Source organism: Cyanistes caeruleus, chromosome 24 (assembly GCF_971803275.1).
Source record: "Cyanistes caeruleus chromosome 24, bCyaCae1.hap1.1, whole genome shotgun sequence".
Classification (NCBI taxonomy): domain Eukaryota; kingdom Metazoa; phylum Chordata; class Aves; order Passeriformes; family Paridae; genus Cyanistes; species Cyanistes caeruleus.
The window spans coordinates 6096548-6122531 of record NC_141724.1 but is presented as its reverse complement, the minus strand read 5'-3'; the positions used below and the strand labels follow the sequence as shown (position 1 = coordinate 6122531).

At 52.7% G+C, this 25984-nt stretch overlaps 2 protein-coding genes and 1 long non-coding RNA gene across 12 annotated transcripts; 2 read left to right on the top strand and 1 right to left on the bottom strand.

Annotated features, from left to right (window-relative positions):
* Window positions 1-617: 617 nt before the first annotated feature.
* Window positions 618-1940, bottom strand: LOC111946040 (uncharacterized). Of its 2 annotated transcripts, XR_002871920.2 has the most exons (3): window positions 1874-1940; window positions 1689-1789; window positions 618-1014 (listed from the first exon to the last, which is right to left on the bottom strand). It is a non-coding gene; the product is annotated as an uncharacterized LOC111946040 (long non-coding RNA). The 2 variants fall into 2 exon arrangements; XR_015278946.1 differs by lacking the exon at window positions 1689-1789.
* Window positions 1941-1973: 33 nt separating this feature from the next.
* On the top strand, window positions 1974-15231 carry TMEM183A (transmembrane protein 183A). 2 transcript variants are annotated; one of them, XM_086861551.1, is made up of 8 exons: window positions 1974-2150; window positions 2859-2948; window positions 5816-5971; window positions 8154-8310; window positions 9723-9903; window positions 13071-13151; window positions 13810-13965; window positions 14928-15231. In XM_086861551.1, the coding sequence occupies exons 1-8, from the start codon at window positions 2054-2056 to the stop codon at window positions 15111-15113; spliced, it is 1104 nt and encodes a 367-aa protein (XP_086717677.1). In that variant the 5' UTR covers window positions 1974-2053; the 3' UTR covers window positions 15114-15231. The 2 variants fall into 2 exon arrangements, with proteins under 2 accessions (XP_086717677.1, XP_086717676.1); XM_086861550.1 differs by having other exon boundaries at window positions 1994-2150; window positions 8151-8310.
* Window positions 15232-15483: 252 nt separating this feature from the next.
* On the top strand, window positions 15484-25487 carry LOC111939621 (alpha-1,6-mannosyl-glycoprotein 4-beta-N-acetylglucosaminyltransferase-like). 8 transcript variants are annotated; one of them, XM_086861544.1, is made up of 6 exons: window positions 15484-16537; window positions 17801-18054; window positions 21932-22013; window positions 22592-22715; window positions 22957-23104; window positions 24016-25487. In XM_086861544.1, the coding sequence occupies exons 4-6, from the start codon at window positions 22611-22613 to the stop codon at window positions 25155-25157; spliced, it is 1395 nt and encodes a 464-aa protein (XP_086717670.1). In that variant the 5' UTR covers window positions 15484-16537; window positions 17801-18054; window positions 21932-22013; window positions 22592-22610; the 3' UTR covers window positions 25158-25487. The 8 variants fall into 8 exon arrangements, with proteins under 8 accessions (XP_086717670.1, XP_086717673.1, XP_086717671.1 ...); XM_086861547.1 differs by lacking the exon at window positions 17801-18054 and having other exon boundaries at window positions 15525-15665; window positions 16162-16537; XM_086861545.1 differs by lacking the exon at window positions 17801-18054 and having other exon boundaries at window positions 16083-16537; window positions 21917-22013.
* The last annotated feature ends 497 nt before the right edge of the window (window positions 25488-25984 follow it).

Sequence of the window (25984 nt, the reverse complement as noted above, 5' to 3'; positions counted from 1 at the left end):
CACAAGTGGGAATGCAGCATTCTGGAGTGTTCAGAGCCATTGAGGGAGAACGGGTCAGGGCTGGGCTCTTTGGTCACTGTGTAAACCCCAAAGGAGGGGAGCAGGATTCCACCAGTCTGCCCAGTTTATCCAAGACTGGACAGGACTCCCAGGCACATCCTGGCAGTGCCCAAATCCCCACATGAGGAGGGCACAAGCCCTCAGGGGGACACAGGCCCCGAAATCACCATCAGCCCCTGGGCTGCCAGTCACTATTTCCCTTTGCAGATCCCCTGGAACCATTTCCTCCCCCATGGGGTGGCACCGCTCCTTCAGCAAGCTCTGAGTACTCATTTCAGCCCTAAAAAATAGCAAATACAGTTTTCAGCTGCTGGTCACCCCTCACTGCTCCTGTCACAGAGGTGTGGGTGGCTCTGGGAGCCCATGGTGTGGGCTGTGCTTGGGCACTGCTCAGTGGGTGTCTCCTGGGAGTGTTCCAAACCCTCTGAAATCATCAGAAAAACCCCTCCAACACTGTCTTTTCAGTGTCAGTGGCATTACTTTATCCTTGGCTGGGGTGTGTGTGGCCAACAGAGTTCCAGCCTCCACACAGACGGAAATACAAAATTTTTCACCTGTTTATACATCTTTAGGGAAAAAAAAAATGTTTAATTTGTTCTAAATTCCATAATTATAATTCTCTTTCATTTAATACTATTCTATCCTCTATTGGTTACTGATTTGCCACTTCTTATGTTAATTACTCCATCTTTTTAGTCTTCTATCTTTGGAAAGCAGGAACTTTCAACACATAGATGGAGTCTTTGTTAGCCTCTTCTTTATCTTCAGGTTTCTGCAAAATGTCCTTGTGGTTCATAAATTCGGCATTCCAGATGTCTAACCTCACCAATATGTTCTTCTCTCCCAGGCTTTGCTCATTGAAACATATCAGACTTAGTTTATCAAAACTTCAATTTCAGTACTTTTCCCAATCTGTGTTCCTATGAAAGTGGCTCATGGCAAGTTTGGTAAATGCTGGCAAAGAGTAATTTAAAAATAACACACTATTTATAGTTTATATATATAGGTTATGACTAATTAAAGCAATTAATTTAAAAGTTAATTAAAACCATTAACTAAAATTATTATTTAAAAGTTCCATTGTTTCCAACAGGGAGGTGCGTCAGGGCAATTATCTCAGAGTTCCTCCTTACTGGTAGCACTGGGGGGACCTGCAATCACCCCAGAACCCTTTTTACTGGGGGGGCAATTGCCTTAGAGACCCTCCCCACTGGGAGGACTGGGGGAATCCCCTCAGAGCCCCTCTTTACTGGGATGACTGGGAAGGGCAGTTATCTCAGAGCCCCTCTTTACTGGGATGACTGGGAAGGGCAGTTATCTCAGAGCCCCTCTTTACCGGCAGGACTGGAGGGCGAAATGGGGCACAGTTACCTCAGGGACTTGCATTACAGGGAGGACTTGGGGGGCAATTCCCTCGGAGATCCATGTTCCTGGGAGAGCTGGGGACACGCTTACTCAGAGGCCCTGGTCACTGGGAGCACTGGGGAGCCAGCTGCCTTAAAGGCCTTTGTGACTGGGAGCTCTGGAGTAGCGCTCACCTCAGGGACCCTCAGGACTGGGGGCACTGGTGTGTGTGGGGGGGATCCCCTCCTGTTACTGGAGTTAAGTAACTCTTACTGCTCACTTACAGTTACCTCGCCGGCCCTCAGTGCTGAAGAGAACCCCCTTAGGACCCCCCATTACTGGCGGGCCTGGGGCAGGGGGGAAGCTCCTCAGGCAGGGGCTTCACCTGTTAATGGGAGAACCGGGAGGAGGCAATCTCTCAAACACCCCCATTACCGGGAGGGGACAATTACTGCACAGCTCTTCGTACCTAGGGGGGATCTTCCCAGGGACCCGCGGTAGTGGGAGCGCTGCGGGGGCTCCCCTCAGGACTGGGGAGTTATGTCACACCCCCCGGTGACGTCAGAGCGGCGCGCGAGGTCGCGGGGTGACGCGCGCGGGGCGGGCGCTGTGGCGCTGTCCCCGCTGTCCCCGCGGGGCCCGGCCGGACATGGCCCCGCGCGGCCGCCCCGCCGCCGCCGCCATGCCCCGCAGGGGCGCCCGCAAACGCCTCAAATTCCGCGCCGACGACGTGTGCTCCGAGCGGGGTGAGAGCCGGGCCGGGCCAGCGGAGCCGGGCCTGGGCCACGGCTGAGGGGGGCTGGGGCTGAGGCGGGGAGCGGCGCCTGATGAGGGGAGCGGGGAGTGTGAGGGAAGTCGGGCCTGAGATGAGCTGGGCCCGAGGTGACCCGTGCCGAGCCCGGCCCTGCTGCTGCAGGCCGAGAGGAGGCCTGGGCCTGCAGTAGGGCCTGTGGGAGGAGGTAAAGGCCTGGGCTTGGCCTGGATGAGGGGGTTGAGGGGAAGGAGGACGGTCCAGGCTGACCCAGGAGTGAGCTGGGGCGTCTCGGGTTTGTGCAGGCAGAGAGCTGCGTCGGGATTCCCCAGAGGGGTTCTGGATGCATATGTGGAAAGGAGACCTTTTTGCCTGTGGAGGAGGAGCCTGGGACCAGGGGATCAGCCAGGCTTGAGTTGGGCTGTGTGAGGGAGAATGGGATTAGTTGAGGTGGTGGGAGAAGGAGAATTGCACTGGGCAGGGCAGGGGTGTGGGTCCCCTGAGCCTGGTGGACTAATAGTCTGGAGTAAAAACTTGCTGGGGACTCCTGGCCTGCATCTCCCTGCTAAGGCTCACTTTCCTGCTTGTGCATCTCCTCCTCGAGCCTCTGCTTCTCTGGGTACTGTTCTCTCTAGGCATCGTGACTTGTGTCCCCTCCCCATAATCCCTAATCCCTCTGACCCCTGTTTCCCCTGCTCTGCAGTGACCGTGGCAGATTATGCCAACTCAGACCCAGCTGTTGTGAAGTCTGGACGGGTGAAGAAAGCTGTGGCCAACGCAGTGCAGCAGGAAGGTGAGTCTGCCCTCGGGCCTCAGCCTCCCCCACACTGCATTCACGTTTTGCTGGCCTCTGCACGACATGGGAAACTCCTGTTCCTTAAACTGAGAAAATGTGTGTCCTTTAGTGCTGAAAATGAGCCTGTGCTACTCTGTAGACAATCACGTGTTAAGGACTTAGGAGGTTTTGCAGAAAGCCTGCTGCAAGAATTGCTGAGTCTTAGTGTCTGAGATGGAGAGGCTTGGGTGTCATCTCCTGCTTGAAGCAGAAAATAACGTGATAAAAGTCTTTATTACTTTATTACCACATATAAAACCGTAGATAACCTTATTAGCAGGTAAAGTTCTTTGCAGGGGGGATAAGATTGTGATAGTTCTGTCAAACATGTTGCAAGGAGGTCTTGGGAGCGTGTTGCTGTTTTTTTGGTGAACTCTGTAAGCAAGGAGTTTTCCTGGAAAGGTGGTGCAGTATTTTGTTATCTACTTCCTCCTCATCTGGAAGCTTTCTGAACTAACACACCCCACTTGCTTGAGAAATGGTGATGTTTAGGCCTTTTAAATGTAGCTGGTCACTCATGTTGGAGGTGGATGTTGTTGTATTGACACTGATGACTGAACTCTTCATAAAGGAAAACTCGTGGTTTGCTGCTGAAATCTTGCATTGCTTGAGACAGTATGCACTTGGCATGAGTGCCTGTCAGGGGCACTGGTGCTCGTGAACCTCCTCTTCAGCTGCTACTTCTCAAGCTTTTGAGATCAGGGCACCTCCCTCCTTTGGGACTTCCTCCTCCCATTCGGATCTTGTTCACCCATCTGTGTTCTGTCTCCTTGAGGCAAAGTCCAGCACTTCAGCATCATGCTGGCAAACCGCTGGTGTTCTGTGTTCCCTGCCCCAGCATCACCTGATTCATGCAGTTTATCACCTTTCCTGCTGTGTTTCTGGCTCACCTCCACCTCATCCTGGTGACTCCAGGTCACAGCAGTTCCCTGCCCACCCCTTTCCCAGATCTTTGCAGTGCAGTTTCGTGGGTTTCCCTTCTGGATTCAGGGATCTCTCCTCCCCTGCCCTAGGGCTGTGCGTCAGCCTTATCTGGCCCAGCTGTGACCATGCTGCAGCCTTATCTGGCCCAGCCTTATCTGTGCATCGTGGGTTGCCATTCTTGGGGCCAGGAGCTCCCCCTTTGGTCCCTTGCTGCCCTCCAGAAGCTTGGTTCAGAGTGAAGCCCGTGCTGGGTGGGACTGCAGCGGGCAGGGCCCTTCCCACAGCGAGCATTCTGTGGGAGCTTCACCAGCAGGGGAGCCATGGCCAGGAGGAATTTTTCTGGGCTTTTTTCCTCCCCATTCTAATGCCCAAGATGGGAGGATTACAACAGGGAGGTGAAGAGAGGGTGCCTCTGCAGGATTGCAGTGCAGCCATTCACTGCTCAGTGAACTCGTGCTGTTGACTCAGAGGTTGACTTTTCCTTAGCAGAGTGGAGTGGACTCTTCTTCTAAACCCCACTCTGAGTCCCTGTCAATTTTGTCCTCTCTTGTTTGTCTGTATTTGCTGTTTTAACTCGCTGTCATTTGTGTTGCCACCTATTTCACTCTGTTTTTACTTATAAAAGGTCATGTGGAGAGGGCAGTAGGATTTGGCAGTAGGGGAGACAACTGCCATAAATACATGTAGGTACCAGGAAAGCAACCAGTTTATAAAACAAACTGTGCAAAGTGAGGTAGAACTGGTTTAGCAAAGTACTGAGGTGTGTCTAGTCAGTGGGTACAGTCAAGCCCTGTCTTTCCATCTGCTGTCTTTTTATTTTAAAACCTTGTTTGGTGGTTAGAAATGAGAATATTTTTCAGCTGAGTTTATGTTCAGTTTTTTGTTGTTGTTTGTTTTTCTGCTTCTCTGTCTCTGTGATTCAAACAGCACATTTTGCTCTTCAGTGGCTCTGGTGACTGCAGATACTGGAACTGGGATGTATAAAACCTTCCTGGGATTCAGTTTGTGCTGGGTAGAAAAGCTTGAAAACTGTAAGCCTCCTCTGACCTCATGGTCATGTTCTGTTCTTCAGCCAGAGTGTTGGGTTGAAATTCAGCTCTTGAATGAATTTCACAGCCTGTTTGCAAAGCTGCTGTGGGTGCTGGTCTCTATGGCAGTGCCTCACACAGCTGTAATGTAGGACCACACCTTTCTTTTTCCAAGACTGTCATTACTGACTCACATGTGGATTTTGCTGCCCTAATGGGCCCTCAGCTTACAGATAGAGTTTTAAAAATAACATTTTTGAACAAGGATATGTCTAAACATGTCCCCAGATACAGAAAAACAAAAATCCCAAACTCCGGCTGATTCAGTTGGCTGTTTTCCTCGCTAGGCCAGAGCCTTTCCCTTCACTAAATACCAGGGTAAGTGGAACTCCTGTGCATTTAGCACTGAGTTCCAGCCCCAGTGGATTGTGTCATCGGCCACAGGAAGTTTGTCCTGCTGCAAAGGAGGTGAGTCTTCTCCATGCTCATAAAACAGTTCCAGAGCAGGTGCTGCTCCAGGCTGAGCATGGCCATGCAAGGCAACTGCTGTTCAGGGAAACCAGTTACCCCTTAGAAAGAGCCTGTTGTTTCATTTGGAGTTGTAAATAGCTTCAGCTAAACCAGTGGGATCTGTATAATGTGCTGGTAATCGTCCTCATTGCTCATTCTTTAAAACAAGCAGCTGAATAATTATGTTTCCCATTCACTCACCCCTGCTAATCTTTCCCTGACAAGGTAATCCTTCAGCTCAGGATTTACTTGCTTGTGTCACTCACCAGAAAAGCTGTAAAGCAGTGGTTCCACTGAAGCATCTCCTGAACTTGGATCACCTTTTCCTTTCTGCTGTTTTACTTACTGTGTTCTTGATTGCAGTAAAATCCCTGTGTGGTTTGGAAGCTTCCTGTGTCCCTGCTGAGGAAGTTCTCTCTGTGTCGGGAGAGTCCTGTGACAGCAGCGATGAGATGGATATCAAGGAGAGCATCAATGGGAGAGCTGCCTCCAGGAAAAAGAAGAGCAAAAGGCACAAAGGTGCGGTTGCCTGCCCTCCTGGGGCTCTGTGGGCTCCTGCTTTGTGACCTGCATGGGGGATGCTCATGCTGGCAATTTACAGCATGGTGATGGGGCTCTTGGAGCATTCTAGAATTTGTGTGTGCACAAAGAAATGCCAAGGGTTTAGTCACTTGCAAATGTGCTGGCACTTGGTCACAGGAGCTGGATTTGCACAAAGGCAGAGCCTGGGGCATGAAATCAGATCCTGAGAGCTCCTTGCTTTTAGCAAATATCCCTCAGCCTTGGATAACAAACACTGCTGTTCCAGAGTTGTGCAACTTTGCTACTGGCTGTGTTGCTTCACTGAATGTGGGGTGGTGGCAGCAGGTTTGCTTTGGGGTTGAAGTGCTGTTGTCCATGATGCAGTTGTTGGTAAAACAGAAGCTCTGTTTTCAGTGTGTTTCCAAGGCTGTGGTTTGTTACAAAAAATGGGTTTAAAGGGCAATTTTTCCAGCAAGGAGGTGCATTTGATCCTAGTGGCATCATAATATATTAATTCAAGGGAGATGTATCCTTCAGCACTTAACTTTGTGCAACTCTGTAGAAATCCATTGACAATGCAGTGTAAGCAGCAAACAGCTCTGCTGGACTGGCAAACCCTGCAGATGTTTCTAGTAACAGTTTGCTTTCAGGTTGAGAAGCAAATTTTAACCAGTTTTCTTGAGCTTAGTAGCAATTTATGTAGCACGTGATCATCCACCACAGACTGAACATAGACAGCACTGTCTCTGGGAAGGGAGTTAAAAGAATTTAACTTCTTATATTAAGGCATCCTTCAGAATCCTGGCAAAATAATATCTGGGTGGCTGGAGCTATGTGTCTGGAAAGACAATATTCTGTTCTGCTACAGCCTTGTCTTGTTTCTGCTGCATGTTTAGGGAGGAAAAAATGGTGCTAGAACAGCTTGTGGCTGCCCTCTGAGTTCAGCAGTGTGGAGGTTGATGGCTTCTTGAGCCAGAGCTGACCCAGCAGAGAGGGTGTAGCAGCTCCTTGTGGGTGTGCCTGCCATAAATAAATCTGAAGTGCTGTGGAGAAGTGAGCACATTCAGAGTTTTCTTTGGCAAGCATCACATGAGGATAAAAATTGCCCTTTGTATTAACCTGCTGTCTCAGGGTTACTTGTGGCACCCTCAAGTTCCCAAACACTGCTTCTATGCCAGAGACCTCACAGCAGCTTTTCCTGTTAGCACTGTGCACAAGTTGTGTTTTCCTTCTCTGTTCTTATCCTTCCTAATGCTCAGTATTGTTCACCTACTTACATTCTTTAAAAGTATTTTTTACTCCTAAAGTTGGAGCAGTGTCTGTGGAAAAACACATAGTGTAAACTACAAAACACTCACAGGAATGAAAAGAGTGTGAGCCCTCAGTTCTGGCTGAGCAGTTCTGACACCTCTGAGAGGAAGAACAGGCCATTCTCATGTGAATTGCATTAAAAGTTCCTATCGAGAAGCTTTAATGAAATTAAGAGATTTAAGAAAAGCAGCTGATTGCCAGATGCAGAACAGAATTTCCCTCCCTGACATAACTCCTACCAAAATACTATGACCACTGGAACAAAGAATTGACAAGCCTGGCAGTGTCAATGATCAGGGTCTTCAAGTGTGAATCGATTTTAGTGGCCTGTTGAATGTGTCCTTTTGATTAAAAATGCAGGAGCTTGGCCCTCCTTTACATAAAGTTGCCTCTATTTGACATCCAGTTTTTATTTCTCAACCTCACTGTGGTATTTCAGCTGTGACAGGGTCAGGCATTGAAACAGGGTCCAGAAAGGCTTTGTGGTTTCCATCCTTGCACACAGAACTCACTTGGAGACGATGCTGAACAAAATTATTTAATTCTGTGTGCTTTGAGCTGAGTTGCTGGATTAGAAACTTCCAGAGAACCCTTTCAGCCTGAATTCCTTTATGAATCTGCCACTTTGCCCACTTGTGCAGCAGAGGTCACAGTGGCAGGTGTCCAGCACAGGGGAGGTGTCGTGGCTGTGTGGCCACCGATGGGACTGGGGAGGAGGGTCACTGAGATTGTGCAGACTGGGCTTGGACTGGCTCTGTGTGTAATTTAGTGGCCCATCTGTGCTGCCAGGTGTGCAGTGTGTGTGTCTAGGTGGGAATTGGTGCAGATGGGATGTCCTGTGCTAATATACCCTCATTGCCTTTAGAAGATGCTGAAGGGGGAGGAGGAGAGGAATATCCCATCGACATCTGGCTGCTCCTGGCTTCCTACATCCGCCCTGAGGACATTGTCCGGTTCTCTCTGATCTGCAAGAAAGCCTGGACTGTCACATGCACTGCTGCATTTTGGACCAGGCTCTACAGAAGGTGAGACCCGAGGATTTTTACACTGGTTTCAGTAGAGAGCAGTTCTCTGCAGAGCTGGAAATAAGGGAATCATTCCCTGTGGGCCTGGGCCCTGTGTTTGCACACTGGTGCTGTGGTGATGTGGTGATGTGGGCCTGTCTTGGCACAGGGTTTCGGAATATTCTTCTCCCTCAAAGACAAGCTGAGAGAGCTGGGGTTGTTCATCCTGGAGAAGAGAAGGCTTGGGGAAGACCGCCATGTGACCTTCTAGTACCTTAAGGGGGCTTATAAAAGGGAGGCAGAGGGACTTTTTATGTGGGTGGGTGGTGACAGGACACAGAGCAATGGTTTTAAACTGTGGGCAGAGGGCAGGATTAGATCTGATGTTAGGAGAAAACTTCTTGGCTGTGAGGGCAGTGAGGTCCTGGCACAGGTTGCCCAGAGAAACTGTGGTTGTCCCATCCCTGTAAGTGTCTGAGGCCAGGTTGGAGCACCCTGTCATAGTGGAAGGTGTCCCTGCCTATGGCAGGGGTGGAATGAGCTGAGCTTTAAGGTCCCTTCCAACCCAGACCATTATTAGATTCTAATGTCATGTCTGTTTTGGATCTGGAGATGGATTTTTGAGGAGTATTCCTGTATGTTCCCTGTAAAATCTCAGAGCTTTGTGTCCTTCTCTGTTTGCCATGTCCCAGCACTTGTATATATCAACCTCTCCAAGTGTGTGTGGCATAGTCAGTGCTGAAAGGGAAACATCACTGATGGACAACTCGCCCTGCTTCAAGCTCTGATCACAGCCACCTCCCTGTATTGGGGCATCTTGGAGCTGTACAGTGACAGGAGTGAGTGAAAGCAAGGAGGGCAAAGGGATGGTCAGCAGTTGATACAAATCCTTCTGTCCCAGTGCATGCCACTGGGATATTCCTTCAGGACAGAGTATTTTCTTTACACATCTTTTACATTTACCTGTTGCCCAGGAGGCACAAGCAGCAGGGGCAGAGTAGACAGCAGCTGTGATCACCCTCACCCCTGGTTTTTAGTGGGACATTCCATAGCAGAGGCTCCTTTGGAATGCGATCAAGGAATAGCCCTTGAGTGCAAGTGCTGGGGCTGCTCTGGCAGTGCTGGGAGCTACAGTCAGCTGAGCTGGGAGTCCCTGAGAACCTGCAGCAACCTGCAGCCCTTTGTGCAGCCTGCAGCTACATCCCCAGCTGGTCTCTGGGCAAACTAGGAATTGGGAGCTGCAGCAGGATGTGTGGGCTGGACACCTGCCTGGTGCAGCTCACGGCTTTGAGGCTGCCGTGTGATGTCCTGTCAGCAGCACACCCCCCTCGCAGCCCTGAGGGTCTGTCCTGTGGTCAGACCGATGTGGAGTTTCCCTCTGACACAGCTCTGTCCCTGCCCTGGGGGTGACACCATGGCTGTGGGTTCTGCAGGCACTACAGCCTGGATGCGTACCTGCCCCTGCGCCTGCGGCCGGAGTCCATGGAGAAGCTGCACTGCCTGCGCGCCTGCGTCATCCGCTCCCTGTTCCACATGTACGAGCCCTTCGCTGCCCGCCTCTCCAGGAACCCCGCCATCCCAGACAGTACTCCCAGCACTTTAAAGAATTCCAGAGTAAGTGGCATCACTCAGGAACTGGGGTTTGTCTGAAGTGTTGCTGTTTCTGTTCAGGTTTTTTGATTTCTAGAGGAAAAACAGATGATGTGGAGATGGTCAGCAGTGAAGCTGGGGTGTAGGATGGTCACTAACTGGGTATTCTCAGTGGGATCTGTAAAATTGGGCTGGTTACTTGTTATGTTTTAGAGTAACTTCTGCCCAAGTCCTACAGTACACCATTTTAACCAGCAAAACCAGTCCTGGTTTCACTGGATGTCAGAACTGTAAGGGATGTTTGCTACTCTCCCCTCCTCTGAATGAGGCTCCATGGGATCAGCTTTTATATGTTTTCCTTTATTCTGACACTGTCTGCCAGAGTACGTCTTCTCTCTGTAACAGGCCTCTGGAGAGCTCAAGAGTGACACTGATGGCAGGAGTTGTGTCACCTGCTTTCCTGCAGGTCATCCGTGGTCTGGTGTGTGGGTGAGGTGGGGTGGTGACGCTGGGGTGAGCATGGCAAATGTGCAGAGGCAGTGTCTGTTCTGGGACTGGGCAGCACTTGTGTTGGGCTGTGAAGGGTTTGTCTGTGGTGTGGGCAGGTAATTCCCTGTGCTATCCCAGCTTGGAGCACTTGCTTCTCATTCCTCTTTAATTGCTGTTGACCATTAACTCTGAAATGCCTTTGTGTCTCTTGTTTGGTTTTAACTTGCAACTGGCCGATACTCTGTGAGCAGCTTAAGCAACAATGTAAATTCTCCACCTCCAAATCCAAGGTCAAAAACCTGTTGAATGAGGATTTTGGAGCCCAACTGAAGTGTGTTTCATTGAGGAGTTACTCTTTCTTTTCTGTTCAAAATAGAGGAGCTTCATCTATCTGTACGTGACATCCTGCCTTTCTTCCTTCCTCTCCCTGTCCCAGCTGTGTCCCCATAGGCTCGGGGAGCATCCAGCAGCACACAGGAGGTGCTGCTGCAGCACAGGGAAAAGCACATGGCTCTGTGTGCGGTCTTATCTCTGCATCCAGAGCTTCTCCTTCTCTTCCTGAGTCCCCAGGCTGGGGATCTTCATTCTTACCAACTGAAAAAGCAAGACACTTCGAGGAAATTCCAGTAGTCCTGAGCCCAGGCTCCCACTGCTCGTGGCTGTAGGAGCTGGAACCCCAAGGTGGTGCTGGCAGGGTCGGGAGGATTCCTGGTGACATCATAACGGCTTTGGTGCCCACTGCTAGTGCTTCTCCTGTACTAACAGTTGGAGGAGGATCCTTTTAAGTGCAGTCTTTCATTGTTCAGCTTTTAAAAAAGGAAATTAAATGGGGACGAGACTTTGTCAAAGCAGTAGAGATTTGACCTAACCCCTTGCAGCATGAAAGAGCCACCCTGAGCCTGGTCTTGCTGTACTACTGCACTGCAGGACTCTGAGCTGTACTTGTGTGACTGTGCACAGAAGTTCCTCAGCACAGAGGGTTTGGAGGAGGACCTGGCACTGCCTCCTCACGTTCTGGCTTTCCTGGGCTTTGGTTGTACCTTTGTGGGTTGCTGACACTAACAGCAACGACTACCTAAACTGCATGTGGCTAGAGGAAAGCCCAGTCCTGGGTGTGATCCAACCTAGCTTTTCCTCTTTAATTTCCTTTTTTCTTTCCCTAGCCTAGCTTGTGTGGGACACTTGGAGCCGTTATGGTGTCAGCAGAGGTGTTTGCCCTTTAAAGACACCCCAATATTTTGGGCGGAGCGGCAGCCGCACGGCGCGTCTGAAGGGCAGGACGGCTGACCCGAGGACGACATCCTCTGCCCCTTAGGAGGTACTGACCTTTTGTGCTTCACTACTTGCCATGACCAAACAGGTTGCTAGACAGGCTGTCTCTGCAGGTGAACTACAAATGCCACTGACGGTGGAGTTAAACTCAGCAGCATCTGCTGCTCATCTGAGTTAAAAGATCTGGAGAAGGTTTTTATTGGAAAAAACTTGAGGGCTGCTTCCTCCCAGGTGGAGGTTATTCCATGCATGTTTCTGAGCTTTACTCCACAGAGCTTTGTTGTTCACTTCATGAAGGTTGTGGAGAAAAAGGGTCCTTTAAGGACTCTTGTTTATGGATATGACTTAAAGTTGAAGTAGAGGATCTTGTATCTCCTTTGGTCTCTTCAAAGCCCCTGTGGTAAAGGCTGGCTCTGGCTTCATTTTATTAGGATCATCTTGGAACGAAGTTAAACGTGTGCTTTGCCCTGCAACCCAGTCAGGCCTTCTCTCTTCAGGAGAGACTGTGTATGGATCACAGGGAGTTCTCTCTACCCACATTATTCCTCCTCTTCCTGCTGACACTGATGAAAGATAAGACCAGCTGTGGTGGGCTGGCATCTGTGGTGTGGAAAAGCTTTGAGAGATGGCTGGACTGACTTCCCAGGTTCTTTCCTTGGTTGTTGAAGGCTGCTTGCTTGTACTGTGATTGGTAGGCAGGGATTTCCCTCCTACAGGAGTTCTTCTGAGCCTCCTGGGCTGGAGCCTGTGACCCACAGTGATAACCAAGTGAAATTAGAGAAGTCCTAGTGTGTATCTGTGTGGGAGGACAGTGCTGGTGACTTTTGAGGCTGTTTGAGGCTGGTTTCTCATTTCCTTTTGAAAAGAGACAGAAGGTTGTTCAGACTGTGCTGTCCTGGCACTGGTTTTGGACTCAGAACGATGACAGTCAGTGCTGATGATGGCAAGGTCAAGGTCTCCATTTGACACCACAGTGGTTTAGGAACTTCTTCATCCATCACCTCATTGCTTGTGTACTGGTCTTTATATTTCCCTCTAGATCCTTTCCTTTTCAATCCTTATTCTGTTCTCTGTTGTTCCTTGCTTTAACCTTGTTAGGAACCCAGTTTAATGGGAGCTGCTGGTGGGTGGAGGGAATGGGTGAATCTGCACCACTCATCCCTGCCCTAGGAAAGGGACAAATGGCACTACAGGATTTTGCTGTTTGGCACATCAGTGACTACGTGTTGCATGAGGAGTTGGCCAGCTTGAAACTGGGATATCTACACTGCCGAGAGGGTTCTTGGAATGTAATTAATTTGAATAAGTGGCTCCTAATTGCTCCTATATAATTGTGTTTGCAATTGGAAGTCTTTATAATCAGTTAAAACTTTCTTAAAGTGGTGCTTCTTAAGGGTTTCATAATATTGTATTTCTTTTTTCCACCTCAGTGTCTGCTTTTCTGGTGCAAAAAGATTGTAGGGAACAGACAAGAAGCAATGTGGGAATTCAACTTCAAGTTCAAAAAGCAGGTATGAAAGAACCAGATCAGCTGTGACTTTTGTTTGAAGCAGAAATTATTTTTCTGGGGGGTAGAAGGGAAGTGGAAGCTTTTTGTCCATTCAGACAATAAATGCAAACTGATTCCCATTGTAAACCAAAGCACATTGTGGAACTAAACTCAGTTTTCAGTTTCAAGACATTTAGAATCCCATATTTTTATTTCCTCCTTTGGTGTCCTTTCCCTGCTATGAGATGTGGATGATTTTTTACACCAATTAATCTCACCTTTGGGTCATCACTACTGATTTTTGCTGAAACCCAGAGAGTCTGACTGCAGTGGTCAAAATGTTGACCAAAATCTGAAACTTCTTGTTACGCCATTGCCAAGATTTCTCAGAGAAGTGAAGACAGCCAGCACTGCCAGGGAAAGCCTCCAGAAGTGGAGTAGTGGAGAAATTACTGGGAGAAGCCAGTAATTTCAGGGAACCTTGGGAATTGTGCAGCTTTTCCCTCTAAAGAAATGGTCCTGAAAATTTCCCATCCTGAGTGATGGCATTGTGTTGTTAATGTGATACTTTGCCCAAACACCTGGGGAGGAGGAGAAGCCTTGCCAGGCTGCACTGGGGAGGAGCAGCCAAACCCAGCAGAGCTTCCTGCTTCACTAAATTTGCCTCTCTTTCTTTCAAGTCTCCCAGATTTAAGAGCAAGTGTTGCAAAGGTCTCCAGCCCCCAATCCAGTATGAGGAAGTGCACACAAACCCAGATCAGGATTGCTGCCTGCTGCAGATAACCACCTTCAATTTCATCTTCGTGCCAATCGTCATGGGCATGACCTTCACCTTGGTGAGTGGGAGGAAGCTGCCAGACTTTGCAGATGAGGTTCCTGTAAGGACATGAAGGGGCACCTGGAATCTCCTGTGTTCCAAGGGACCCACAGGGATCATCAAGCCCAACTCCTGGCCCTGCACAGGACAGCCCCAAGAATCCCACCCAGTGCCTCTTTTGGGCTGTATAAATCTTACTGCTCTATCAGCAAACCAGTTCTGGGAATCATATGGTTAATGAAGAGAGGAAATGCTCAGAATCTCAGCTGAGCTTCACCATTTCCGTTGGCTCTTCCCTGTTTGGTGCAGTGAGTAGAGAGGATGTAGAGAATCTGCCAGGAGCTGTGTTTGTGCAGTGTCTGGGGGCAGGTTAGTCAGAACTGCAGCAGGTACAGGAGACAAGGAGCAGCACTAGTGGAGGTCTGCCCCGACAGGAAAATACCTCTTTATGGCAATAAATTCTGAGAGGAAAATCCCACATGAGAAAACTCCTTAGATGTGTTTGGTCCCTGGTTGGGAGTCAGCATTTCAGAAGTGGCCAGTGCTCCGGAGAGGTTCAGTCTGGCCTCGCTTAGGAGTTAGGCAGTGAGTTCCAGACTTCTCCTGACCGCTGCTTGCTTCCAGGTTCACTTAGAATCAGACTCATAAAATTACTTAGATTGGAAAAGACCTTCACAATCAAGTCCCAGCACTGCCATGCTCACCCCTAAGGCATGTCCCAAGTGCCACATCCACAGGCCTTTAGAACACTGCAAGGGATGGTGACTCCACCACTGCCCAGGCAGTTCCAGTGTTCTTTTACAACCCTTAGACCTCACAGCATGGTTGTTGGAGGCTGCCAGCCAGAGAGCCGTTTGGATCCTGTGCTTTAGCCTGGGGAGTGTGACTGTGAAACACCTGGGACTTGTCTAGAAGTGTTGTGTTGAGAGCTCTCTTGGTCACTGTGACTTTCTGAAGCAGCTCTGCTCTCCTCTCTTGCAGTTCTCCATCTCGGTGAGCACGGACATGCGGCACCACCGCGTGCGCCTGGTGTTCCAGGACGCGCCCGTGCGCAACGGGAAGAAGCCGCGCATGGAGCAGGGGGTGCAGGTGGTGCTGGACCCTGTGCACAGTGTCAGGCTTCTGGATTGGTGGCACCCACAGTACCCCTTCTCCCCAAAGGCCTAGTGCTCTCCTGAGGCTGCAGGAGCCCACAGGGGACTGAATCTGGCAGGCTGAAGAGAATTTCTAGGAACCAGGAAATCCTATTTTTATTTCTGAAATAAATTCTGCAGTCTCCTTGCAAGTGGTTGAAGCTGCTGAGCTAGTTTGTATGTATATAACTTCTTTCTGGTCAGTAATGAGCAGAGCTGAGTGTAAAGCAGAAACTATTTGTAAACACACTTTTATGTAAAATTGACATTTTATGATTTGAAAGGAGCTCCCTGAAACTGTTCATTTAAAATCCTTTTGGTGCTAATCAAAGTGGTCCTGTGTTCTCTTGTTCGGGAAGAGGCAGGAGGTTTTGCTTTCCGAGAACTTTCCCTTTTGCTTTCCAGGAACAATTTACAAACAAAATCCATGTTTGTTTTACTGCAGCAGAATTGTGTTCATGCACAGTGTGATATTTCAGTGTCTGAGAAGCAGTGAGCAAGACAGCAGTGATCAACAATAATCTTAATTCCCAGCCCAGAAGATCTGAGTTTAAGGAAAGAAAAAGTCATAAATGCTCAAACAAAGGTATTACTTCAAAGAGGAGTTGTAAGGCAAAAGTCTCACTTGAATGTAAAGGTACTCAAGTTCTCACACTGGTGTTTTTCTTTGAAAAGAAGATCTAAACTTTTAAAACCAGACGGTGCTTTTTAGAGAACACAAACAGAGAGAGGAGGGGATAAACTAAAATAACCGAAGCAGTGATGAAAGACTCGACTGTCTTTTGAAAGAGCAGTGTAGAAATCTTTTCTGTTGAAAGCCCCCAAGCAACCACTGATCTAGCTTTTGACTAAACAAATTGATTTCTGTGAGGAAGAAGCAACCCTGAAACTTCCTGTGGTTCTGGGCTGACTGAGAAGTGAGGGGTGCAGGGGCTGGACCTGTTGGGGGTGTGATCTGAGCAGAATGAACGTGTCTGGAGGTTTAATTGAACACGTGGCTCCCTGGGGAGGTGTAGAGGAGGTGCTGCAGGGCAGGGGAGCAGCTGTGCAGATACCCTGGCCTGAACTTTGCTGCCTTTCAGATCTCAGTTCCTCAGTCCTACTGCACATCACATCCGGTCCCAAGCAGGAGGAGCTGCACTTGTCCGTGTAGGATGTTCACTGAAGCTCCTGAAGGAGAGGGAGTTCTGCCGTCTCGGTTTGGACTCAGTGGTCTTCGTGAGTCCCTTCCAGGTCAGAATATCCAGTGATTCTGTGACCCCCACATGACCCTGGTGTAGCTGCCCAGGAGGAGTTCCTTGCATGTACCTCTGCCACTTTGTAAATCACCACTAAGGGCATCTGCCCCAACCTTGGATCTGTGTTGGAGGCTCTTCATTTGACTTCAAACACATTTGGGACAGCTCCTGCCTCACATTTCCCTTTCCACTACTGCTGAACTTCTGTTGATGCCACCAGGTAAGTTTTGAATTTAAATTGGTTTAGTAGAGATAAATGTGCTGTCCCTATGCTCCTGGGGCTGCCATGATAGCAGAGCCTGGGCTATCTTCTGGTTGTGGTGCAGGAGAGACAGGACAGGGGCTGAAGCTGTGAGTAAGGGCTGCAGGGGCTCCATCTCCAAGGAAGATGCCCCAGGGAAGTGGGGGACAACAATCTTCCTTTGGCTGTGGGGTTAAACACCACTGAACTCAGGGAGAAGTGTTGAAGCTCAGGAAGTGAAATGTGGTCGTGCTGCAGTTTCCAGTTGTCTTGCAGGGAGGTGGCTGCAGAGAGCCTGGTTCTGACTGTGCTTCAGGCTGTTTCCTGCCACATTCCCTGAAAACTCCCTTGTGATGGTGCCAGGGCTGTGTGCCTGCTGATAGCTGTTTGTGCAGGGTCTGGAGGGTGGGAGCAGAGTGGTTTGGTTCCTGCCTTAGGCTGATAGCAGTGTGTGCCTTAGGCTGGTGTCTGTGCGAGGCTGTGCCCTTATCTGTGAGGAGCTGCTGTGGCTGAGTGGGGCTGGGAACAGCAGCCTGGGCCCTGCTCTGGCTCCTGTGCAGAGCCACAGGACAGCTCTAGGGGTGTGTGTTCCTGCCATCAGGCAAAGCAGGAACACCTCATCAGGCATGTGGCAAATCCAGGGGGCAGAGATGCTTGGCAGCTCCTAGAATTCCCTGGCTGATCCCTGGCAGTGCAGCCAGAGCAGGTAGCACAGGCTGTGACAGCAGCAAGCAGGTGGATGGGATGTTTCCTGCCACCAACAGACTTGCTGGATTCAAATATGGTATTTAGATACAGATTGATGCCCCTCCGAGGCCAGGCTTTTTCTAGGCTGAAATGTAGAAAATGTACAAGAACAATTCTCAATATTTTCCTTTACAAAGCTCCCAGTGCTGGAGCTGTACTGATCAGCAGTGCTGGCAAGGCTTGGGAACCTGTTCTGATCCATCTTGGGAGGCTGGGGAGTGGCAGGGATGCTATGGAGGGGGTATTCTGCCTCTGTGGAACTGCAGATGCAGGTGTTCCCTTGGTCCTTACCCAGAGCATCACACCCTGAACCCTGGGTCGAGGTTTGCTCGGTGAGGGAGTGACACCAAAGCTCTGCCCCGAGCAGGGTATTTCCACCCTGGCCCCGAGCCCAGCCTCTCTTGAAGCTTGATTGCCGAAAAAGTCCCTCCAGGGTGGGATGCAGTGAGTGCACAGGCAGGAGTGGCTGTGATTTGGTGTCACCCATTTCTGCAGGACACAGCTCACAGGGGTCCCTGGTTGTGTGGAATGGAGCTCCAGATCAGCATCGTGGTGGCTCTCCCTGTGCTCTCCCTGCTGTGTGAGGCTCTGTTCTACCTTTGCTTTGCCCTGCTCCTGAATAATGGAAGGCTGTAAACAGATCCTGCCTGCCTCTCTGGTTTCCTTGGGGAGACAGGAAGATTTGGCCACAACCCTCACCCTGTTCCTATCCTTGTCAGGGATCCGGTGTCCAACAAGAGCTGAGCTGGGTAAGGCGGGGCCTGGGGGTTTGGGAAAGGGGGCTGGGCCCTGCTGTGGGTTCCCTTGTGCTTGTCCCATCCCAGTCCCTGTGCTCTGGCCCCAACTGGGGGAACTGGTCCTCCCCAGCCCCCTGTGCTGGGTGTGCCTGTGCAGCCACGGGGCTCTCTCAGAGCAGCCTTTGCACCTTCTTCAGCTTATTCTAAAAGCAAGCAAAAATGTGTCTTTTAGCCTCATTTCAGCCACCTCCCTGTTTCCCCTGGTGAAATATTTCAGTGGGTTTGTGTTTGGGGTCAGAGAGAGGTTTGAGAGCAACTTTGGGTGCCAGGCTCTGGTTGGTTCCTGGGCACTGGGGCTGTGCTGTGGCTCTCACAGGGGGCAGGTGGAGGGACTCCTTTTCAGCACCCAAACACCACCTGGGACTTGTTCCATAGCACAAAGGTACGGCTGAATGAACTGGTTCAGGCTGGACTCGTGGCACCTGCTTTGAGGGCAAGAGGACCCAGGATGTTTGCCTGGGCACCAGGAGCTCTGTCCTAGCTGTGGATTCCTTTCCTGCCCAGGCAGGCTTGTGAATGTGCTGGGAGAGTGCCAGCACTGCACCCTGAAGTGGCCTGTGGGGACCAACAGGGAATTGAATTTGGTGGCTCTGCTGCTCCCCTTGGCAGTGCTGGCTGTTCCTACCCTGAGCACTGGGGATGCAGGGCTGTGCTGGGTGTCACAGCCCTCCCCCTCTTCCTTTCTGTGCAGGCAGGAAAGACCAGGTTTCCTTCCTGTGCAGGAGTGCAGCTATGGTTGAGAAAATCCCTCCCCCTCCTGCAGCTGCCACCAAGCCCCATGCTCCTTTCCATCCTGGGCCACTGAGCAGCAAAAGCTATGCTGGGCTGGCCCATCCTGGCTCCTTTGGCCCTCCTGGAGTCCTCCAGCCCCTGCCCAGGTGGGAATCCTCAAGTGCCTCTGCTCCAGTGCTGGTGGAGTGTCCCCACTGAGCCCCTGGGACCCCACTGGGACAGAGCCACTGCCGTCACACCATCGGAGTGTAAGGATTTAAACCCAAATGATGTGTGAAAAGTGAAAGCCAGCAGATCTGGGAGCCTGGGGACGTCTCTTCCACCTTCCCAGCACCTGCTTCCTGCCCTACCTTATCTCTCTCATGCAGAGATGTCCCAGGCTCCATGTGTTCCCACAGGGAGCAGCCAGGGCTGGAAGTTGTTATGGGGGATTTGTAGAAGTTGGAGCCTCTCACAAGGGACGTGAGGCTCTCTGAAGGTAGGAGAGATCCAGGACAGCAAGGAGAGAAGGGCAGTGGGATCCACACTTCTGTGTGAATAAATGGGGTGGGTGGAATGGAAGGGAAGGGGCTTCCTGCCCACTGGGATGCCGTGGGTGAGTTGCTGTTTGGGGAAGAGTTGATCTGGAGCTGGGGACAAGCAATGCCATTGGTGACTTGTGGATGCTCCAGAGCCATGTTCCTGCACTGGGTCTGGAGGAGGGAGGCAGTGGGAGAAAAGTCTTGGAGGGTGGAGGATCTGGGAACAAACCAGGCAGTGGAAGGTCCCTGTGTGGCCCACATCGGTTCGTTGGGATCAGAAGAGGCTTCATTCCCAGCCCAGCTGCAATGTCCAATACTCCAGTGAGGAGCTGGAGTGTCCTGGGGCTACATCCCAGGTGGGATCCAGGTTCTGCCCTGGCCCGGGGTGGCAGCCGTGCAGTTCTGGCTCTGCAGCCCCAGAGTTTTTTGCCAACTCAGCACAAGAGCTGGAAAATAAATGGGGAAAAAGCTGTGCCAGCCCCGTGTCCCCAGCCCCGTGTCCCCAGCTCCTGGCTCGGTGAGATGGCAGGTTCGTGCTGGGGCTTGGCAAGAGCCGCCGGCGGGGGCTGGTGGTGCTCGGGGGACTGGAGGATGGGGTCGGTGGGACACAGACATGTCCCATGCGGGGATGCCCGTCCCTGAAGCTGCTCCGTTCCCTCGGTGGGCTGGGGCCCTTGCCCGGAGCCCTTGGGGCAGAGGCCGGCGGCGGACGCTCCTCCTCTGAGGGAGGCAGGCGAGGGCTCGGGGTGGGGCTTTGCCGAGCGAGGATCCAGAGTGTGGCCAGCCCGGGGAAGTGCCAGGGCCGAGCGCTGCCGCCCACCCGTGAGTGTCTGCCCCCGGCGGGGGCGCCCAGAGCGGGGCTGGCCAGGAGCCGTCTCCTGCTGCCATGGGAGGGGTGTCTGGGACCCGGGGTGAGGGCAGGGGGCTGCCCGGGGGGTTCCCCGGCTCTCAGTGCTGGGGACAGGGTCGGTGGAATTGTCCCTTCCCGCAGGGAGCCCCCTGTGCTGGGGACAGGTGTGGGACACCTGAGCTGACCGAAAGCTTTGTCCCCCGGAGCCGTGTGCTGCTGGAACAGGGCATTTCCCCTCCTTTGTCCCGTGGGACAGCCCCTGGAGCAGAGACACCCAGGGACATGGGGCCAGACCCTGGCCTGACTCCCAGGGGTCCCCATCCCACACAGCCCCGAATGGCCACAATTTACAGTGTCCCCCACACATTGCTGCTGCTGCAGCCCCTCTCCATCCCGAGATCCCCAGGGCGGGGCACTGAGTGTTTTTACCCTGCTGGGTGACACAGCATTTGTGTGTGCCTCAGTTTCCCCCAGCACAAAAGGCACTCCTGGCAGTGGGAAAGGAGCCCTGGCTTTTCCCTCCTCCTTGTGCCTTGGAGAGAGCCCTGCTCTCCCCAGTGCTGGCAGAAGCAGCTGGAGCTGCCTGCACACCAGGAGTGTTCACAGAGGAAACCTCGTAGGACTGAGGCTGGGAATGGACTGTTCCTTCCCCCTGCCCTGGACTCAGGCTGGAGAGGAATTTGGCTCCAAGCAAGTGGCTCTCAGCTCCTCCTGGCAAATGTCCCCACAGTGGTGGCTTTTGGAGACGTCTGCAGTGGGGTGCTGAGCTGTGGGGAAAGTGCATGGGGTGCTTGGAGCAGTGTGGGGACAGGGATACGCTGTGGAGGCACTTGGAGCTGGAGCAGGAGGAAGCTGTACCCCTGGTTGTGCCCTCTTACCTGAGCTGCTTTGTTCCTCCATGGAGCCAGAAATCCAAAGTCCGATTAGGGGGCTAATTAAGTGGCTGCACTCTCACCTTCTGTTCTGTGCTTGTCACCTGTTCCCCATGTGGCCTTGCCCTTCCTGGCTCACCATGGCCCTGCTTGTAGATCCTGGAGGTCCAGGCTTGGGAATGCATGTCCAGGGTGGTGTCAGGGTGTGACGTCCCTGTGGCTCGGACAGGTCCCTAATGCTGCTCCCCCCTGAGCTGGTGAGGTGCCCCATGTGTCCAGAGCTGTAAGGGATGGAGAGGCCCCACTCTCTGCTGTGCCTGTGCAGGCATTTCCAGCAGCTCCAGGAGCTCGTTGGCTCTGCCCTGCCTGGAAGCACAGCTCCCTGGCTCCAGGTGTTTATCTCCAAGGAACGCGACGTGTCCCTGCACGGGGTCATTGCTCCAAGGACAGAGTGGCTGCAGATCACATCAGGGGCACCTGCTTGGCACCAGCCTCCTCAGGAGCTGACAACCCCTCCAAAGGATTCCTAGGCACAAAAACTGGAGGGTTCTCCTTAAATTAAGCCCAGCATATGCTCCAGAGCAGTGGCCCCAGAGGCTCTGCTCCTATCTGTGGAGCCTGTGGGTGGGCTTGGAGCATCCCCTGCACAGCGGTGGTTGGGGCAAGAAAGTCTTTAGGGCACAGTCCTGGGAAGCCTGGCCTTGGTTTGGGAAGGCTTAGGAGGGCTTTTCCTCCACATTTGCATTCAAAGCTGCTTTGACCAAGCCAAGGCACTGTGTGCAGTGTGGATGGGGCTGAGGGTGTTTGCCCTGTCACACTGGGCACTCACCTGGGCTCAGCTGTTTCTCTTCCAGGGCAGAACTGTCACATTTATAACTGAAAAAACCCAGCCAAAGACAGGAGCCTTTTAGCCTCCTGCCATACCTCTGCTACAAGGTAAAATACCTCAAGTTCACTGCAACTTTCTTGAAGGTGACACTGTCTCCTCAGGGATGCCTTTTTTGTCCTGCCAGTCAGGGCACAGGGCTGGGACAGGGTGAGCTGGTGCTTGTCTGGAGGAAGGTGGGGAGCTGCTTCCTCCTCACAGTGCTGGAAGAGCAGCCTGGGCCCATTTCAGACCTGAGTGTTTCCCAGGGCTTGAGGTGTTCGTGACTGGTCTGGGGTGTCCCCACGACCAAAAAGTTTTTCCTAAGGTACTGTCACCTGCATTTCTTCTGCATCCAGCTCTGGGGTGCTGCTTGGGGTGTCCCAGGGCAGCTGAGGTGGCTTGGGGCTGGTTTGGGGGGATTTTGTACCTGGCTGTTTCCATCCTGGTCAGGTTGGGGTGTCCCTGTCCCTTCTGCCCAAAGGGAACAGTGCACAGGTGTTGTCTGATGCCCCACGGCTGCCCCAGTGTGTTGCACCTGTGGGTGCTCAGGGCAGGGGGGCAGTCCCAGGGGTGTATCCATGTACTGTCCCATCCAGGGGGTGGTGGCTTTCCCCAGACTGTGCCCTGACATGTCCCATCTCCCCAGGCCTCAGCCAGCAGGGGCCATGCGATGCTCCCTGAAACGCTCCCTCATGGTTCTGCTCACTGCCTCCTTCCTCCTCCTCCTCCTCCTCCATGGGGGCAGCTGGCAGGAACAGGATCCCCTGAAGGTGAGTCAGTGATGTCCCACTGGGGAGGCCACTGGAGTATCCTCTATTCCTTTCTGCCTCACATGGACCCTGACCTCAGCTCTGCTCTCTTCCCAGCCCCATGTCACCCCCAACCCCCAGCTCTGCCTTCTCTCCCTGGGGTTACCTTGGGCAGATGGACCCCTTCTGGGTCCCTATTGTCACCCCCTCTTGCTGCATGGTTCCCTGGGATGTGACCTGGTTGCCTGTGGCTCTCATGCAGGTGCAGCTCAGGGGCCTGGATCCTGACACGATCCTGCAGCTGCTGCAGCCAGAGGGAGCCAGACACATCCTCAGGGACACAGACGAGCTCTCTGCACTCCACAACGTCTCCTACCAGCTCCTTGCTGGCTCCCTGGCTCCCCAGAAAAGTGAGTGGTCCTGGACTCTGGGTGTGCACATCCCAGCACAGACCTGCCCCATCACTGCTGCTGGGGCAGGGAGGGGCTGTGTCCAGCCTTTGTGGGTGGGGACCTGCCCACAACCTCCTCCAAAACCTCCACAGCCTTCACTGCTCACTCTCGGGGAAGCTCCATGTGCTCCACACAGGGTCCAAGTTTCTGCACCTCGGGACTGGGGTGACTGGTGTTTTGGGCTTCCCAGACCTTTCTGGAGAGGGTTGCTGAGATCCCATCTCCCTGGGGTTGAGGTTCCAGTGGAGATGGTCAGCTGGATCACTGGGACAACTCCACAGTGTGGGAGAAGTGGGCCAAGCTCTTGGACAGGTGCACAAGAAGCAATTCCCATGCAAACCTTGTGGGAAGGAGCTCAGGACAACCTGTGAGGCTGTGCTGGAACCAGCACAGGAATGGTGCTGCCCCAACCAGCAGCAAGAGAAACTGAACTACTGCTGGGCCATGGGGAGGACAGAAGGTGTCTGGTCCCAGGTGGGTGCATCTCCATGAGGTGTGGAGTGGGGAACGCTTCCAGAATGTGCAGCCATACCAATAAGCCATTCCTGCCCTGTAGACTCTGCACTGATATTTGGGTTTGGCTTTTTTAAGGTGTTTTTCAGGAATTTTTCTTCAGAGGGGCCCCTGCCTCCTCAGCCTGCCTCTTGCTGCCATTTGGGCCAATTTTGGGCCCCTCCTGAGACACTGAAGGCTTCAGCTTCAGGAAGGACCCAGCGGCCTTAGATGGGTTACAAACAGCATTGACCCTGCAGGCTGGCCATGGGCAGAGGATTTTGGAGGCCTTTCATTGCATCTTGCAGGGAGGAACATCATTGTGCTGATCCCAGATCACCCCCCGTGCCTGCTCAAGCCTTTCCTTTGCCTTGCAGAATTCCTGGCAGTGGGAATGGCATCTGTGCAGAGGCCACGTGGTTTCTACCTGCTGGCCACGCTCCAGTCCCTGTTCAGCCAGTCCACGGAGGAGGAGCTGCAGGAGATGGTGGTGGTGGTGCACCTGGCTGACACCGACCCCGGCTGGAACGTGCGCGTTGCCGCCACCATCGCCCAGAAGTTCGCTCACCACATCCTCCTGGGTCGGCTCCTGCTCATCCACGCTCCCCCTGAGTTCTACCCCACCCTGGAAGGCCTGAAGAGGAACTTCAATGACGCCGAGGAGCGAGTGAGGTTCCGCTCCAAGCAGAACGTGGACTATGCCTTCCTGCTTGCCTTCGCCGCCAACCTCTCCTCCTACTACCTAATGATCGAGGACGACGTGTGGAGCGCCAGGTCCTTCCTGACAGCCATCCGCAGGGCACTGGCTTCCCAGCACGGCTCCAACTGGGCCACCCTTGAGTTCTCCAAGCTGGGCTACATTGGGAAGCTCTACCGCTCCAGTGACCTTCCTCGCCTGGCTCGCTTCCTCCTCCTCTTCTACCAGGAAATGCCCTGTGACTGGCTGCTGGTCCACTTCCGCCAGCTGCTTGCCCAGAAGGACGTGATCCGCTTCAGGCCATCCCTCTTCCAGCACATGGGCTTCTACTCCTCCTTCCAGGGCACTGTCAACCGGCTGGAGGACGAGGATTTCCAGGCTGATGCCTCGGACCTCCCAGACAACCCGCCGGCATCCCTGCGCACCAGCATGTCCGTCTTTGAGAACTACGAGCCCCACAAGGCCTACAGCTCAGCAGAGGGCTACTTTTGGGGCAAAGCCCCAGCAGCTGGTAGTACTTTTTCCATCATGTTCCAGCAGCCAGCCCGAGTCAGCCGTGTCCGGGTGCACACGGGCTCTGTGGAGCGCCCGGGTGATTTCCTGCACGCAGGGCTGCTGGAGCTGGGCTGGAGCCGGCACCACAGCCAGGACTGCTCCTCCTATGTCCCCGTGGGCTCCTTCAAGAGAGGGACCCTGGAGCAGCGGGGGCTGGAGACCGTCCTGCCTGGGCCCGTGGAGTGTGTGAGGATCCGGGTGACCCAGGACCAGAGCGAGTGGCTCATCATCCAGAGCATCGACATCTGGACCACAGCAGGCACTTGAGCACAACAACTGTGGCAGGATCTCAAAGCACCTGCATTTGGTTCTAAGAGGTCCTGTATTTTTCACATTCCCTTTTTGGATAAGAAATTAAATTACTGACTCCCACAGCCCCATGTCTGGAGAGACGGGAAGCACTGCTGTGGGCTGTGGATGCGTTTAGGGACCCATCAGGATGTGCCTGCCTGGGGGATGCTCCAGTGAGCCAGGGAGGGGGCACAGGGAGGGGAAGGGGCTTGGGAATTCAAGGCTGGGAAGTAGAAAACCTTTCCTCCCAGGACAGATGATGTACAGCACAAAGCTGATCAACTAATTAACAAACCAAGTAATTAATCAGGCAGTGGTATTTTTTGCAGCCTCTCCACTAACCTGCTCTAAGTTTTCTAACTTTTTCCAAACTTCTTGGTTTCTAACTCCCTCCTCTCTGGCCCCATTTCCCAGCTGCTCCTGGAGGGGTGAGGGGAGGGTCTGGGGGTGCTACTCCCCAGTCCCCTCCTGCAGGTTCAGCAGGTTTGTGGCAGCAGCAAGCTTGCACTGGTGCCCTGCCATGTCCCGGTGCTGACTGGGGGCGACGGCCACCAGAGGGACCCATTGGCCCGGCCCTGAGCAGTGCCTCCAAACAGCTGCTGGTTCTCTCCCTCCAAGGGAAAAACAGCTCCCAGCGACCTCACCTCGTGTCCATGCGGGATCCACACCGAGAGGGAAGGACAGGCAAGATGGGGCTCATACAAAGGGGAGCAATGCCTCGAACTGAGCACTAGGGAAAGATGAGCCAAGGAAAATGTGACCTCGGGATGATGTGAAGCTCTCGGCCCCTTTCAGCCCAGTGA